The sequence below is a fragment of the Bactrocera latifrons genome, unplaced genomic scaffold (assembly GCF_001853355.1).
Source record: "Bactrocera latifrons isolate USDA-ARS-PBARC rearing strain unplaced genomic scaffold, ASM185335v1 scaffold_470, whole genome shotgun sequence".
Lineage (NCBI taxonomy): Eukaryota > Metazoa > Arthropoda > Insecta > Diptera > Tephritidae > Bactrocera > Bactrocera latifrons.
In genome coordinates, this window is record NW_017537124.1 from 51,029 (window position 1) to 65,659 (window position 14,631).

At 37.8% G+C, this 14,631-nt stretch overlaps 4 protein-coding genes across 7 annotated transcripts in view; 1 reads left to right on the forward strand and 3 right to left on the reverse strand.

Annotated features, from left to right (window-relative positions):
• The window catches only part of LOC108973343, a gene marked incomplete at its 3' end in the record, with an annotated part of 51,009 nt that extends 48,489 nt beyond the window's left edge, over positions 1-2,520 (reverse strand). The window contains exon 1 of the mRNA XM_018940567.1: positions 2,112-2,520. The remainder of the gene's footprint in view (positions 1-2,111) is intronic.
• A 1,886-nt stretch (positions 2,521-4,406) lies between these two features.
• Positions 4,407-6,480, reverse strand: LOC108973344 (NADH dehydrogenase [ubiquinone] flavoprotein 1, mitochondrial). The gene is made up of 4 exons (XM_018940568.1): positions 6,202-6,480; positions 5,657-6,010; positions 4,757-5,591; positions 4,407-4,698 (listed from the first exon to the last, which is right to left on the reverse strand). Exons 1-4 carry the CDS (start codon positions 6,248-6,250, stop codon positions 4,500-4,502), a joined length of 1,437 nt encoding a protein of 478 aa, XP_018796113.1. The 5' UTR covers positions 6,251-6,480; the 3' UTR covers positions 4,407-4,499.
• Positions 6,481-10,419: 3,939 nt separating this feature from the next.
• LOC108973350 (protein phosphatase 1 regulatory subunit 11) lies at positions 10,420-11,288 on the forward strand. The gene is made up of 4 exons (XM_018940580.1): positions 10,420-10,516; positions 10,583-10,672; positions 10,725-10,833; positions 10,889-11,288. Exons 1-4 carry the CDS (start codon positions 10,457-10,459, stop codon positions 11,122-11,124), a joined length of 495 nt encoding a protein of 164 aa, XP_018796125.1. The 5' UTR covers positions 10,420-10,456; the 3' UTR covers positions 11,125-11,288.
• A 16-nt stretch (positions 11,289-11,304) lies between these two features.
• LOC108973348 (F-box/WD repeat-containing protein 5) lies at positions 11,305-14,531 on the reverse strand. 4 transcript variants are annotated; one of them, XM_018940577.1, is made up of 8 exons: positions 14,216-14,530; positions 13,881-14,159; positions 13,592-13,749; positions 13,294-13,477; positions 12,451-13,241; positions 12,060-12,397; positions 11,850-12,000; positions 11,305-11,785 (listed from the first exon to the last, which is right to left on the reverse strand). In XM_018940577.1, exons 2-8 carry the CDS (start codon positions 14,152-14,154, stop codon positions 11,696-11,698), a joined length of 1,986 nt encoding a protein of 661 aa, XP_018796122.1. In that variant the 5' UTR covers positions 14,155-14,159; positions 14,216-14,530; the 3' UTR covers positions 11,305-11,695. The 4 variants fall into 4 exon arrangements, with proteins under 4 accessions (XP_018796122.1, XP_018796123.1, XP_018796124.1 ...); XM_018940578.1 differs by having other exon boundaries at positions 11,305-11,625; positions 11,682-11,785; positions 13,881-14,530; XM_018940579.1 differs by having other exon boundaries at positions 12,451-13,214; positions 13,881-14,531.
• Positions 14,532-14,631: the final 100 nt, after the last annotated feature.

Below are 14,631 nucleotides of genomic sequence, written 5' to 3' on the forward strand. Positions count from 1 at the left end.
AAGACTAAAATATTGTTTTTTTTTTTTACAAATAAAAATTCCTCGATCACAACAAATTCATATCAGTCATTATCATTATAATACGTTACTTAGTTATAAAATTATAATAAGTTATACGAGGGTTTGTAAATGTTTGTTTACAGCAAAAACGGAGGCGCTGACTAGCTGATAGCCAAGTGCAAAGGGTTAAGATATAGAATATCTCTATACCAGATATAAATAACTTATTATACAAAAACTTATCAAAGAAGAGAAACCTAATAAGGCAAGCTGACCCATAGTGGTAGAAATTTGTCAGGAATCCGTGAAGAACTCGCGGTTCAAATGGGAGTGTCTCATAACAGTATTTACCTTAGGTGCAAACTAGAGGGAATTAAGCAAACGATTATATACTACCGAAGTTAGTGACCAACTCTATCACTATCCTGCTGTAGAAGTCTTGGAACAGATCAGGTATAGATAATTAGTTTGAGCATGAAGGAATTTACCTGGAGACAACTTAACCTTTTTAACCTGCTAGTACACCAGTCACTGAAAGGAAGTTGTCGAAAATATTAATGGCTATACTGAGAACTTTCAGAGGCATATTTTTTTAAAAGACTCCACTTGAGTGACGGCGTAGTGCTCAGATCTAGGTCCAAATTGCACAGCGGTAGAGACTAGTGAGGAAGTTGCGCGTTGGCAGCAGTCTTAAAATGGTTTGGATGGAGCCGATTGATGTTCGACTCAATAAAAGCTCTGATGCAAACTATTGCTGCAATGGCGACAGAATTATTAAAAACTTACCGATTCGAAAAGTTTCCATCGCCGAATTAAGATATACTCGGGCATATTGTTCATATTATTTTGAGTCAATTGAAGACATTAAACGTGGATCGCTAAGCGCATTAAAGGTTGTTCCGGAAATCGATTTTAGCAACTGTTTCGAGGATTTGGAAAAAACTTTGACACAAATGTACTAGGGCCAAGAGGGAACAACATAGTTTTTTAAATTAAGAGTTTTAAAAGTATGAACAAAGTCTTAATATTTTCTGATCATAGTAGTACCTAGTACGAAAGGAAAAAATCTCGTATATTCGTTAATATATTTAAAACCTTATTTCAGCTTCTGGCAAAAGCATTAACAAATAAAGACCTGAAGTTTATATAATTTAATAACCTGAATTACATATTATCTTCCGCCTCGACTGTACTTCAGAGCGAGCGCGCACCGACTGGATTCGGTAGAAGGCGGTCCTAGCTAATGAACAAGCGGTTGTTTAGTTTTCTCCGAGCACCTGGAGAGTAAGGACAAACATTTTCGCGTGACGTGTTTCTGTGAGTGACGCAAGCCGAAAATTAAGCATTCGTTAGAGCGAAAGTCCGCGATTAAATTCTGCGTAAATCTCAGTAAATCTGCGACAGAAGCATTTGACATGATCAAGCAGGCTTACCCAGATGTTGCCTTAGCAAGAAGTGGTGTATTTTGGTGGCACCAACCCTTTTTGGAGGGCCGGAAGAGGTCGCTGAGGAAGACCGTACTGGAAGACCTGCGACACCGACAATGTGACACGTATGCAAAGTTTTGAACTCAGAGCGTCGACTAAGTACTCGTATTTGTTTAATTGCCCAGATGTTAAATTTATCAAAATCTATGGTTCATGACATTGTGACGGAACACTTGAGCATGCGTAAGTGTGTTCGAAGATGGTTAAAAAGTACTCACTGACTACCAGAAATTGCGAGGAGTGAAAGTGTGCCAAGAAAATTTGAAGATGTGTGAAGGCCAACACTTCCGCAGCGGCCCTACAGCCTTGATGTTACCTCCGGACTTTTTTTGTGGCAATCCTCAAAAAGCTGACAAAAGCTGATGAAAGACAAGAATTTTGATACGATGGAGGGGATCTAAGCAGCATGCACCTTTGAGAATGCCTTCCATGACGCTAGCGGCGCTGCATTGACGCAGAAGGAGCCTATTTTGAAAATGTTCAATGAATTGTAACGATTGATTCAATAAATTTTTTTAATTCGACTCAGGCCTATTACTTTCCGGACAAACCCTGTGTACATACATAAAAAGTCATAGTGTGTATATATTAACTAAAAACAAAAAATTCAATTGTATAAATTACCAAGTTTTTCATTAATCACTGTTTCCCAGACTCAGTTGACTTCTGCGGCTCATTACACAGTTCAATAATTTGCTTTATTTCGACAAATCAGAATACCTATGGCGCAGATACATTTAAAAAATTACATACATGTATACATATACATATACCCATATGTAGTAAAATTAAAGTATAACACTCCAAAAAAGTGCAGAGTTTCAGTAAAGAGATATAAAGGCACGAAATTTTTTCTACATATGCAGTTGTAGGCTTATTTTTTTAATATATCGTAAATTCACTTCACCAAGCCAGGAAATATAACGTTTTTTATATAAAAACGAATTGTTCTCCCTTCTTTTATTTCCCTGAAGGTTAACGTTTTTGCAAAACAGAACTAGTATATTTCTGTTTTATAATACAGGACGTTACTGAAAAGAACTGTGCGGAAGACTGTCTAAGCCAAAGCTTGTTTTATTTGCTCAGACTCTAATACCAATTCGTGCCAACCTCGGTGAGAGTTCAAAAGCTCCATCACAAAGAAAAAGCTACCAAGTACTTAAATATGCATGTGCATTAGAACGGGTCGATTTTTTACTATACATGAACAATTTTGCATAAGAGATTATCCGTCTAAAACTGGTTTCAAACTAGCGATTTTTAGGGCGAAGTTTAAAAATTCTCAATAATCGATTATATGCTAGATATGCAACATAGTTAGAACATAAAAATGCACCTGCCTATTAAACTTCAGTTGAATATCTCAAAAACTGACGAAAATATTAAATTTTAATAATCTCTAAAAAAACTTCGCCTTCGTTGGCTCGAAACCGGTTTTAAATCCTTAATCTCATAGGAAAAGTAGTTCAGAATGATCCATAGAACATTTAACACATAAGGGATTTTTCGGTTTTTTTGGTTCCGTGTAAATCGACCCGCTTCAAAGTACGTACACATACATATAGATGAGTTAGGTCTCCCGCGATGAATTCAATATTAATGTTCGACTTTTGCTTTCCTGCTTGAATAGGGGGTGGAAATGCACACTGTTGGAAGTGGTGGTTCTTAAGTTTTTTACTTGATTTTTTGTAATGAGTTATTTCACTATCGTAAAACGATGATATAATTTAGTTTTTTAATAGCTGAAAAAGAAAACAGGTAACATTTTAATTAAACTACCCGTAGGTAGTCTCTCTCAACTACTAACCAAGATGTCATAATAAAGCAAAATTTGACCAGTTCTAGTCAAGTTTGATCTGGAGTGCATAAAACATAAAGTAGAATTATAATTTTCATGCAAATTACATACAAATTTTTATATACCTTATAAACATATATACTATATATATGTGTATGTATACTTATGTGAATATGTATATATGCATATGCATATATTTAGTCCTGCCATAAATTTTGTTACAAGTTCAGGTATTTTCAGATTTTTTCAAATTGAATTCCGAGAGGAAATGTGTGATCTGAAAAACAAATTCACAAGAAAATATTCGGTTATTCACTTCATATTTTCATAATAAAACTAATTGTTAATATGGAGAAGAAGTAAAACGATAATATAATTTTGCTTTATTATAAAAGTAAGGGTTTGGAAGTATGTTTCAAAAATCATTTTGGGGAAGTGACCGACCAATATTTGACCACTTTTGAAGCAATTCGACTGTCGAGCTGTCGTTCGGCTTCAATTCTTGCACGGCTCAGCGATGGCAATATCGTATGGGTTGCTCGAATTACCACCCGAATATTCGATGCAGCGCGCTATGCGTTGCGCGAATGGAACAATTGCCTTATTGAAGACCACATGGTCTACTAAAAGTATCTATTCCGTATATAACATTAATATTCTAAAAAGTTTTTCTTAAGCTAGTTTTTCATCAAGTTTGGACTGATTGGACGGGTTTTAGTAGAAAAAAAGTTGGATAAAACATATCTAAAACTAGTTTCTTCTGCATTCAATTCATCTTCGATAACTGTCGTTGTAAAGATTATTGACGCACTCATTTTTTTTTTTTAATAATTATAAAACTTTTATTCACTTGTATAATAGAATAAAAATGTCTGACCAACATTTTTTTGATACTGCATTGTTGGGGTTAAAGAAACCGCTTGCATCTGTTGAGCCTACTTTGCAACAAGATTCGGTTGACCGACGGTAGGGTTTTCAGGTGGAGATCGTTTCTCTGGTTATATATTTTTTTGAAATCGCACTTCTGCGAGTACGTTTAGGAAAGTATAGTGGTAAAAAGGTATGTTGGCATAACTTACTATAGTCCTAAACAATTAACAGAATAGTTTTTTATAGCAGTATTAAATATTATTGTATTTATTTTTCATCAATAATACATAGAACTGGCTTTAATATACAACATTTATAATCATTTATTATTTTTCAATTCTGGTTTAAAGAGTTGAGTAATTAGTGGCTCTAACGGCATATTTCTTCATCCGCTCTTCGATTTCGGGCCGGAAATGCCGAATTAAGCCTTGCACAGGCCAAGCTGCACCATCGGCTAGAGCACAAATTGTATGCCCTTCAATTTGTTTGGATATCTCCCACAACATATCTATTTCGTCAGGCTGCCCATTACCGGCAACAAAGCTAAAAAACACAAAATAAATCAAACATATTTCAAATAACAATGCTTGATTACTCTTACCGCTTCATGATCTTGTGCATCCACATAATACCTTCACGACACGGGGTGCACTGACCACAACTTTCGTGGCGGTAAAATGCGGTCAAACGTTCAATAGCTTTGATTATGTCAGTGGACTTATCCATAACAATAAGAGCAGCTGTTCCAAGTGAAGTTTGAGCAGCAATTAAACCATCAAAATCCATTAATACATCGTCGCAAACTTTTTTTGGGATGACTGGAGTAGATGACCCACCAGGAATCACCCCAAGTAAATTATCCCATCCACCGCGAATGCCTCCGGCATGACGTTCAATTAATTCTTTAAGAGGGATCGACATTTCTTCTTCTATTGTGCACGGTTTATTTACATGACCGGAAATGTTAAACAATTTTGTTCCCGAATTACGTGTTCGTCCAAAACTTGCAAACCAGGCACCACCACGCCTCATGATAGTGGGAGCAACTGCTATTGTTTCCACGTTGTTTACCGTAGTAGGACATCCAAAAACACCAACATCTGCTGGGAATGGAGGTTTTAATCGAGGTTTTCCTTGTTTCCCTTCAAGTGATTCTATTAAAGCAGTTTCCTCTCCACAAATGTATGCACCAGCGCCACGATGCATAAACACATCGAAATCATATCCTGACCCACACGCATTTTTTCCAATTAAACCCGCCTGATATGCTTCGGCGATAGCTAGTTGCATATTAGAAGCCTCGTTATAAAATTCACCGCGAATGTATATATAAGCAGCTCTCGCACCCATTGCTTTACCAGCCACTAAGCAACCTTCCACTAACTTATGAGGGTCATGTTTCATAATTTCACGATCCTTACATGTTCCTGGTTCACCTTAAATATATTAAGAAAAAATAGACCCCTTCGTAAATATACAAGGTATATAGGTAAGTTTTTACCTTCATCAGCATTTACTACTAAGTATTTTGGACGCCCATCAGATGGTTTGTTCATGAAGGACCATTTCATACCAGAAGGAAAACCTGCACCACCGCGCCCACGAAGGCCAGAAGTTTTAAGTTCATTGATGATCCAGTCAGAACCTTTTAATATAATTTCTTTGGTTCTGTGCCAATCGCCACGCTTTAATGCACCTTTTAAACGCCAGTCATGTCGACCATACAAATTGGTAAAAATGCGGTCTTGATCGGCTAGAGGTCCAAATTTAGTTTTCGTTTGAGGAGGTGGTGTTCCTGGAGGCGGGGCAGCAGTGCCTTGTAATCGTCGATGTGCTACCGCAGGCAAACTGGCACCTATCGAAAATAAAAGGTTTTTTGACAAAGTACGGTGTTTTTATTTGTATCGTTTGAATTACATAAGTACTTTGTGAATAATCGATACTCACAGGTATAACAAATAAAAAATAGCAAATTGGAATTTCCCTCATTGTAATTTTGATTTACTATTAAAAATTTTAATTATTATATACTTTGAAAATACTCACTTATTGCTGGTCTTTGAAGAAAATTTATTCTCACCAGTGCTCCTGCCATTTTCGTTATTATGTGGTCTATGTAAATACCATTGTCACATATGACAGTGGAATCTAATCTATAAATAGCGACGTCTATCGAGAATTGTGTGATGTTAAATACAGAATAGCTCGAATTCAAAAAAGATGAATTATAATCTCAAATTTAGAGGCTTGTGACTGAGATTTAAATAGTTTCTCAATATAATAAATAACCATTATATAGTAATTTTTATTCGTACTAAATGTTGGTTGTTCTAATTTAAATGCCCAAAAATTATTATTTTTTCCAATCTGGCCATAATTTAAAATGTTATAAAAAACGCTAATTTTGAGGTGCTTTCACACTGGAATAAGTTGAACATCCCTTTACTCCTGATTTACAGTGTTTATGAAATTTAAAAAAAGTGGTGGGTTGAATAAACTAATTTGTAAATTTTCTGTTTATTAATATTCGATTATTTTAGATAAATATGGCGGAAAAGTAAAGTTGACACAAGCGCTAATTGAAAAATTAATATATTTCGCAGTAATTCCTTCATTAAAAATTAATGTGAATCTCTTTGCGCCTTGGTTGTTCTCCATACTTTAACCCATTGCCGTTTCTTTGCCTTATAGGTATTTGGGCCACTCTTTTACTTCTTGATTGGCGTAGACACCGCTTACGCGATTATAGCCGAGTTAACAACCGCGCGCCAGTCGTTTCTTCTTTTCGCTACGTGGCGCCAATTATATATTCCAAGTGAAGCCAGGTCCTTCTCCACCTGGTCCTTGCAACGGAGTGGAGGTCTTCCTCTTCCTCTGCTTTCCCCGGCGGGTACTGCGTCCAATACTTTCAGAGCTGGAGTGTTTTCGTCCATTCGGACAACATGACCTAGCCAACGTAGCCGCTGTCTTTTAATTCGCTGAACTATGTCAATGTCGCTTATATCTCGTACAGCTCATCGTTCCATCGAAAGCGATACTCGCCGTGGCCTACGCGCAAAGGACCATAAATCTTTCGCAGAACTTTTCTCTCCAAAACTCGCAACGTCGACTCATCCGTTGTTGACATCGTCCAAGCCTCTGCACCATATAGCAGGAGGGGTATTATGAGTGACTTATAGAGTTTGGTTTTTGTTTGTGGAGAGAGGACCTTGCTTCTCAATTGCCTACTCAGTCCGAAGTAGCACCTGTTGGCAGGAGTTATCCTGCGTTGGATTTCCAGGCTGACATTTTTGGTGGTGTTTACGCTGGTTCCAAACTAAACGAAAGTATCTACAACTTCAAAGCTATGACTGTCACCAGTGACGTGACATGCCAAGTCGCGAGTGCGACGACTGTTTGTTTGATGACAGGAGATATTTCGTCTTGCCCTCGTTCACTGCCAGACCCATTTGTGTTGCTTCCTTGTCCAGTCTGGAGAAAGCAGAACTAACGGCGCGGGTGTTGAGGCCAATGATATCAATMTCATCGGCATACRCMAGCAGCTGTACACTCTTAGAAGATGGTACCTTCTCTATTTAGTTCTACAGCTCGAACTATTTTCTCCAGAAGCAGGTTGAAAAAGTCGCACGATAAGGAATCGCCTTGTCTGAAACCTCGTTTGGTATCGAACGGCTCGGAGAGGTCCTTCCCGATTCTGACGGAGCTTTTGGTGCTGCTCAACGTCAGCTAACACAGCCGTATAGTTTTGTAGCGATACCAAATTCAGACATCGCGGCATAAAGGCAGTGCCTTTGCGTGCAGTCTAAAGCAGCTTTGAAATCTACGAGGAGGTGGTGAGTGTCGATTCTCCTTTCACGGGTCTTTTTCAAGATTTGGCGCATGGTGAATATCTGGTCGGTTGTTGATTCTCCAATCGTTGGACATGCTTTCGTCCGACCACATTTTACAAAGAATCTGATGCATGCTTCTTATCAGTTCTACGCCGCCGCGTTTGAATAGCTCGGCCGGCAATCCATCGGCCCAGCCACTTCGTTGTTCTTCAGGCGGGTAATTGGGTACAGAGCTATTGCTATTCGAACTTCTGCCTGGTCGGGCAATGGAACGTCTGCTCCATCGTCATCGGTCATCGGGGAATCGGGTTCGCCTTCTCCTGGCGTTGTGCGTTCACTGCCATTCAGCAGGCTGGAGAAGTGTCCCCTTCATAATTTAAGTATACTCTGGGCATCTGTGACTAGATCACCTTTGGGGTTCTACAAGAGTATGGTCCGGTCTTGAAACCTTGTGTAAGCCGCCGCAATTTTTCGTAGAATTTTCGAGCATTACCCCAGCTTATCAAGCTCTTCGTACTCACTCATTTCGGCCTCTTTCTTTTTCTGTCTTCAAATGCGTCTCGCTTCCCTCTTCAACTCTCGGTATCTATCCCATCCCGCACGTGTTGTAGTCGATCGTAACGTTGCGAGGTGGGCATCCTGTTTTCTCTCCGCTGCGACACGGTGCTCCTTGTCGTACCAGCTGTCCTTTGCACTTTCCAAAAACCAATAGTTTCGGTTGCAGCTGTACGTAAGGAGTTTGAAATGCCGTCCCACAGTTCCCTTATACCGAGTTGTTGACGAGTGCTCTTAGAGAGCAGGAGTGCAAGCCGAGTAGAAAATCGTCCGGCTGTCTGTTGTGATTGCAGCTTCTCGAGGTCGAACCTTCCTTGTGTTTGATGGCGTGCGTTTTTTGGTGCACAGAGGCGGGTGCGGATCTTGGCTGCAACAAGATAGTGGTCCGAGTCGATGTTAAGACCTCGGAGCGCACGCACATCTAAAACACGGGAGACGTGTCTTCCGTCTATCACAACATGATCGATCTGGTTGGTGGTTTTTCGATAAGGAGACAGTCAACTAGCTTGATGTATCTTCTTATGCTGGAATCTAGTACTACAGATAACCATATTTCGGGCCCCGGTGAAGTCGATCAGCCTCAACCCATTTGGGGATGTTTCCTCGTGGAGGCTGAATTTACCGACCGTAGTGCCAAAGATACCTTCTTTGCCCGCCCTGGCGTTAAAGTCACCAAGCACGATTTTGATATCGTGGCGGGGGCAGCTTCATAAGTGCTTTTAAAGCACTCATAAAAGGCATCTTTGGTCACATCATCCTTCTCTTCCGTCGAGGCATGGGCGCAAATCAGCGAAGAACCTCACTTTGATGCGGTTTGCGGCTAGGCGTTCATTCACCGGGGGGAATGATAGTACCCGGCGACGGAGTCTCTCTCCCACCACGAATCTCACACCAAACTTGCGCTCCTTTATATGGCCACTGTAGTAAATGCCACAAGGACCTACTCGTCTCTGTCCTTGTCCCGTCCATCGCATTTCTTGGACGGCGGCGATATCAGCCTTTATTTTTACGAGGGCATCAACCAGCTAGGCAGCGGTACCTTCCTAATTAAGGGACCGGACATTCCAGGTGCATGCCCTCAATTCGTAGTCCTTATTTCGTTTGCCATGGTCGTCATCAAAAGTGGGGTCTCTCATCCGAGGCTGTTGTTGCATTTTCATTGGGGGTGTTTTTTCGCGTGGCGGGTCACAAACCCAGCGCACAAACCTATGCAGGGAATGTTTCGCCTTCTCACTTTAGCACGCCTTCAAACTGATGTTCTTAGGMTACCCAGAGAATACTTGGTCAAGGACCGGAAGTCGTGAACTGCTTGAGTCATATGTAAAAGAATCGTTTCTGGCCACTACCAAGTGAATGGCGATCAGAGAACTTTCCTCACTTGCGTGAACTTCTACACATGCCTCCATCCTCCTTTTGCCACTCTGTCACATATATTAATCAGTTCTGTCAATTAAGAAATACATTTTATTTATTATTCAAAATTAAAACAAAGATAATATAACAGACCGCCTCATATATTCCTCCATACATTTCACAATATTTTTAATTAATTAAATTTTTTCGTCATAGTCCATTTCTAAAATATTTATATTACATTATGTATATTCGTATACATATTTGCAAATTACTTATCAAAAGATGAAGTAAAGATTTTTTAAATATATTCAAAATATTAATTAAAAAAAAAAATAAGCGCAAATGCAACTATGTACTACGAAAGAAAGAACACGAATGTCGAAAAATGTCGCAGCGAACTGTTACGAATAAGAACACAAAGCGTGTTGCTGAATACTGGAAACTCGGCGCGATTTTCCTCTCCTCGTCAGCCCTTCGCCATAAACAAGAGTTGACGCGTGTAATAACACAATAATTAGTACGTCGAAGAAATGTGTTAAGAACATCTTTAATTAGTGGACATGTGGCAACCATTTGGGTACTTAGAAAAGTGTCAAAGTACTAGAAAAGTGTCAAATCAGGTATGGAATTTACTGTGATGAATAGTTAATCAATTGTGGAAAATAGGTAATTCGTATAATTATTAGAAAAATATAATGGATACTCTTGCATTGCGAGATTCCGCCACTGAAGTTGTAGTGGTAGATAATTCTGCTGGTTTGGAAGATACACTTGATGTAAGTGAAGAAAGGCAAATAATTCTTGTATTAATTGCTGCGTTTTAATCAGTCAACTCCAGTACTGCGTCTTCGTTTGAAAAAGCCGAAATCGGACAGACAAGTTGCCTGGCGTGAGGGTACCATTGATAATGAAGGCATGGGGAAAAAAAAATCGAAGTGTTAGCGCAAAATTATGTACGCTGTCAATATATTCTAATACTTTTCTCTACTTAGGCTGCTGCATATATAAAAAGCCGGTAAGTTTTGGAGAAAGCTCATCTTCCGATGATGACGAGTGTGAGCACTGTTTTGGGCATCCTGAAAAGCGCCGGAGAAATATCAATAAAAGCCATAATCAGGGTAACGATTTAACGGATAACAACAGTAATGAAAACAGAGAATCTGAAATAGATATTACTGAAATACAGCAACCAAAGGATGAAAATGGCTCCCACGTTATAAGTGATTGACCATAAGTTACAAACTTTTAACGAGAATCAGTTACAGAATCATTATGCAAATTTTGCAACAATATAGTTTGTTATTTTTTTTTGTAAATCCCAAGTTAGGTGTCATTCGTTTCTAAATAAATTGCAACCTTTCGGTTTGTTTACCTAAATTTATGATAAACGAATAATATTGAAAATTCATTTGTTTTTTCGGTTGGGGTTTATTTGCACGTCTGTTACATTGGTATATTGAACCAAAAATTTAACAATTTACATTTTTCACACCATATTAAAAATTTATTAAGTGAAATACTTTAAATTATCAAACATAAATAAAAGTAAAAAATTTATCAACAAACTTATTGCGTCATTTCTGTTCCGTATATTTAATGTTTAAGGAACATATGTATTTATTAACAAATTCTCTAAAAAATTTTTATGAGAATACTTAAAAACGACTTGTTGCGTCTTTAATGCACTCTATTTTTGGAAGAAAAATCGCGCAATCCTGCCTTTCAAACGCTAAAGGAATTGATTTAGAATTAATTTATCCAAACATAAGTACTTACGTATATTACTTTTCTTTGAAGCGTTATATAAAAGTATTTTTTAATTCAAAAGCCTCATTATGATTTTTTGATACGATGTTGAATTGTTTTGCCTTTGCTCGAGAGCGCCAAATCTAAAATTGATTTTTTTTCAATCAAAATTATTAATTATAAAGTTGCTGTTATAAAATCAAAAACCTTAATTGTGTAATCATCACTGGTCGTTACGAGCATTTCCGAGTCACGAGAATTGAATGCAACGCTATTTACTACATCAGCATGTCTATATTTCGCAAGGCATATACCATAATATCGGTCCCAAAGGTATGCATGCATATCTTCCGCGCCGCTAAAAATAAGGTAGATCAAAAGTTTTGTTTGATATTGTTCGATATGTTAAGATTATACCTGCCAACATAATCTTCACATACGTCGAGAAATATAAAAAAACACTCTGTACTTGGAGTGTATGCTTTATGGGCACGTAACATGTTACCCACACGTTTCAAGGTCATTAAATCAATAACATGAATGTCTATTTCCTGCGCAATTGGAGGTGGTTCTAGCGCATTAGTTATCACATAATTTTTTGGCCACGGTCGGGTATTGACATATAAATAACGATTATCAGGGCTTAACGCCATACCAATAATGTGCCCATGTAAGTCTATTACTTTGTCTACCTTGTCAAATAAATGAGCAATAGAATCGTAATTCCACCAATCAGGATCAGCTCGCAATTGGTTCTAAAATTTTTTCCTTAACAATTTTAACAAGTATAAAAGAATTCTACAAGTACCTCTCTTTCGGCGGCCTTTTTTGCGGCAATTCTTTCTTTTAGTGAAGGTCCGGGATCAAGTTTCTTTGGAAATGTTACATTTCGTATACGTTTAATTCCTATTTGGTGTGGTGTATAAGTTTTCGATCCAGTTGAGAATATTAAGTACTTGGGTACAGAGCTTTCCATTTCATCATCGTAGTCATCCGTAAAATCCAAACCGTCATCAGATTCCTCCGATGAGTGGCCTTCATTTTCGGTAGGGTATTCACGCCGATACTCTTCTAAATAACGAATAGTGGAGTCGTTATGGTTTGAAATATTTCCAAATGAAGTAATGGTGTTGGTGGAAGTCGATGCCTTGTGTTGAAGTATGTTTAATAAATACTCGGGTGTAACACTACGTTGTGATCTTCGTACTGTGGCTGCATGAGAAAGTGGATTTCCTGCAGAAGTTGTTGGTGTGGGTTCCGTTTCATTTATAACTAACACTTCACCAAAAGACTGCTTTGAGTTGCTAAGTTTAACTTCTTCGACCAAAGGGTTATTTGAATCATCTAACCACGGGCAATTAGCTACCATTAAAGCCCGTACGGAACTAGCATTTGTGTTATAGAATTTATACAACTTGTTCATAATAGGTACATGCTCCGAATCAATTTCCTGATTTGCTTTATTTAACCATAGTTCAGAGTAACTTAGCAGATGAGCCAGCCAATGTAAATCTCCAGATATTAGGTATTGGTCACTGAACCATGTACCAAATATATCATATGGGCGATTAACTACACGACAACGTAAACGTGATCCGTCTATTAACCAAGTTCATCAATTAAAAATAAAGAATATTGCTTAAAGATATACCTTTTCCTTCCACAGTGAAGACTGCGATTTCTCCAGATGTACTAATTGGTGATCCGAAATGTACACCAGATACGAGGAGAAGGGTATCACTTTGATTAAACTGGGAATATTGAGTATATTTCCAGCTGAATTGCTTCATGTTGTGCGAATACTTCTCTGTACAAGGATGACTTGAATTCCAGACCTTTTAATAATAAAAGTTTTAGAAGAAATGTTATATAAATGAATGTAAAAATTGTTTGTAGGAAGTTTTTAAGTTTAAATAATTGGATATATACTACACAAAAGAGCAACCTACTATTACGTAACCATCCTTTGAACAAGTGGCAAACATTTGCCCATTGTGTGAAAAACTAACATGGAGCACTTGATGTGTGTGGGCTTCGAGGCGCTGCGACTGAACAAAAGGTATATTCCAGTTTAAACGTTTATATTCACTTTTCCATGATTCAGCTCCTATAACATACAATTCAACTATTAAATATAAGGCCCGTATTTGCCAAGAAAATACATAAAGCTGTTGTTTTAAAAATTAGTGTTTTTATGAATACCGACAGTTTTTGTTTTACATTTTGCTATTGGCATACCCGGTTTGAGCCCTATTGTAGGATCCACTTTATAATGAAGTAAAAATTTCTGTTTCCACATAAGTTCGTCATTTGAGAGGGTGAACCATCGTTTACAAGTCGCTCCTGCATTGAGTAAGTCCTTTATTGGCAGCAACCAATATATTCGAAATAATATTGGCTCGGGTATGGACCACCATTTTGATTTGTTACTTTTGTTTGTATTACAAAAATTATCATCACCGTCAGAGTTATTCACTTCAGATTTTTTATAAAAATCCCAATTATTCTCCATAGAGCCTTAATTTTGTAAGAAATTGTTATCTTCAGTTTTTATTTAATTAAACCAACTTTACCAATATTTCAAAAAGGTTTATTTTGTGAAAATTAAGCCACGCAAAACAAATGTATAAAAATAACTTTTTCTTGGCGTAACAAGTTCTTCAACTGTGTCGTTCAAAAATATAATATAAAATAAAAACACCAAATGTCAACAATAAACAAGTCTGTTTCCTAAGTGCTAGCATCTGCTAGCCACCAGGAAGACGAAGTTTGCAAGTTATGTGCTGAACACATAGAGCGCAACAGATAGTAAGCGACATCTGTCAAATATTAAAATACACAAGATCTTGCGGACACAGTCTTGATTGAAAATATTTTTAAATTTGTCATCGACAGCAGAGTTAACAGTAGAGAGGAGCATTGTATAAGCCTACAAGTAACAAAAGAATCAGCTGTTTTCCAAGAATTTTTCACAGCTGAGATCACCTGA

What these genes read in the sequence shown, in the direction of transcription:
- LOC108973344 (XM_018940568.1), bottom strand. Translation starts at nt 6,250, where the DNA reads ATGGCAGGAGCACTGGTGAGAATAAATTTTCTTCAAAGACCAGCAATA. An exon ending in TCTTCAAAGACCAGCAATAA is followed by an intron (nt 6,011 to 6,201) that starts GTGAGTATTTTC and finishes TATTTTCGATAG; the next exon opens with GTGCCAGTTTGCCTGCGGTA. An exon ending in AGTAGTAAATGCTGATGAAG is followed by an intron (nt 5,592 to 5,656) that starts GTAAAAACTTAC and finishes AATATATTTAAG; the next exon opens with GTGAACCAGGAACATGTAAG.
- LOC108973350 (XM_018940580.1), top strand. Translation starts at nt 10,457, where the DNA reads ATGTGGCAACCATTTGGGTACTTAGAAAAGTGTCAAAGTACTAGAAAA. An exon ending in CTAGAAAAGTGTCAAATCAG is followed by an intron (nt 10,517 to 10,582) that starts GTATGGAATTTA and finishes TATAATTATTAG; the next exon opens with AAAAATATAATGGATACTCT. An exon ending in GGGGAAAAAAAAATCGAAGT is followed by an intron (nt 10,834 to 10,888) that starts GTTAGCGCAAAA and finishes TTCTCTACTTAG; the next exon opens with GCTGCTGCATATATAAAAAG.
- LOC108973348 (XM_018940577.1), bottom strand. Translation starts at nt 14,154, where the DNA reads ATGGAGAATAATTGGGATTTTTATAAAAAATCTGAAGTGAATAACTCT. An exon ending in AAAAGGCCGCCGAAAGAGAG is followed by an intron (nt 12,398 to 12,450) that starts GTACTTGTAGAA and finishes AAAAAATTTTAG; the next exon opens with AACCAATTGCGAGCTGATCC. An exon ending in TGTGAAGATTATGTTGGCAG is followed by an intron (nt 12,001 to 12,059) that starts GTATAATCTTAA and finishes CCTTATTTTTAG; the next exon opens with CGGCGCGGAAGATATGCATG.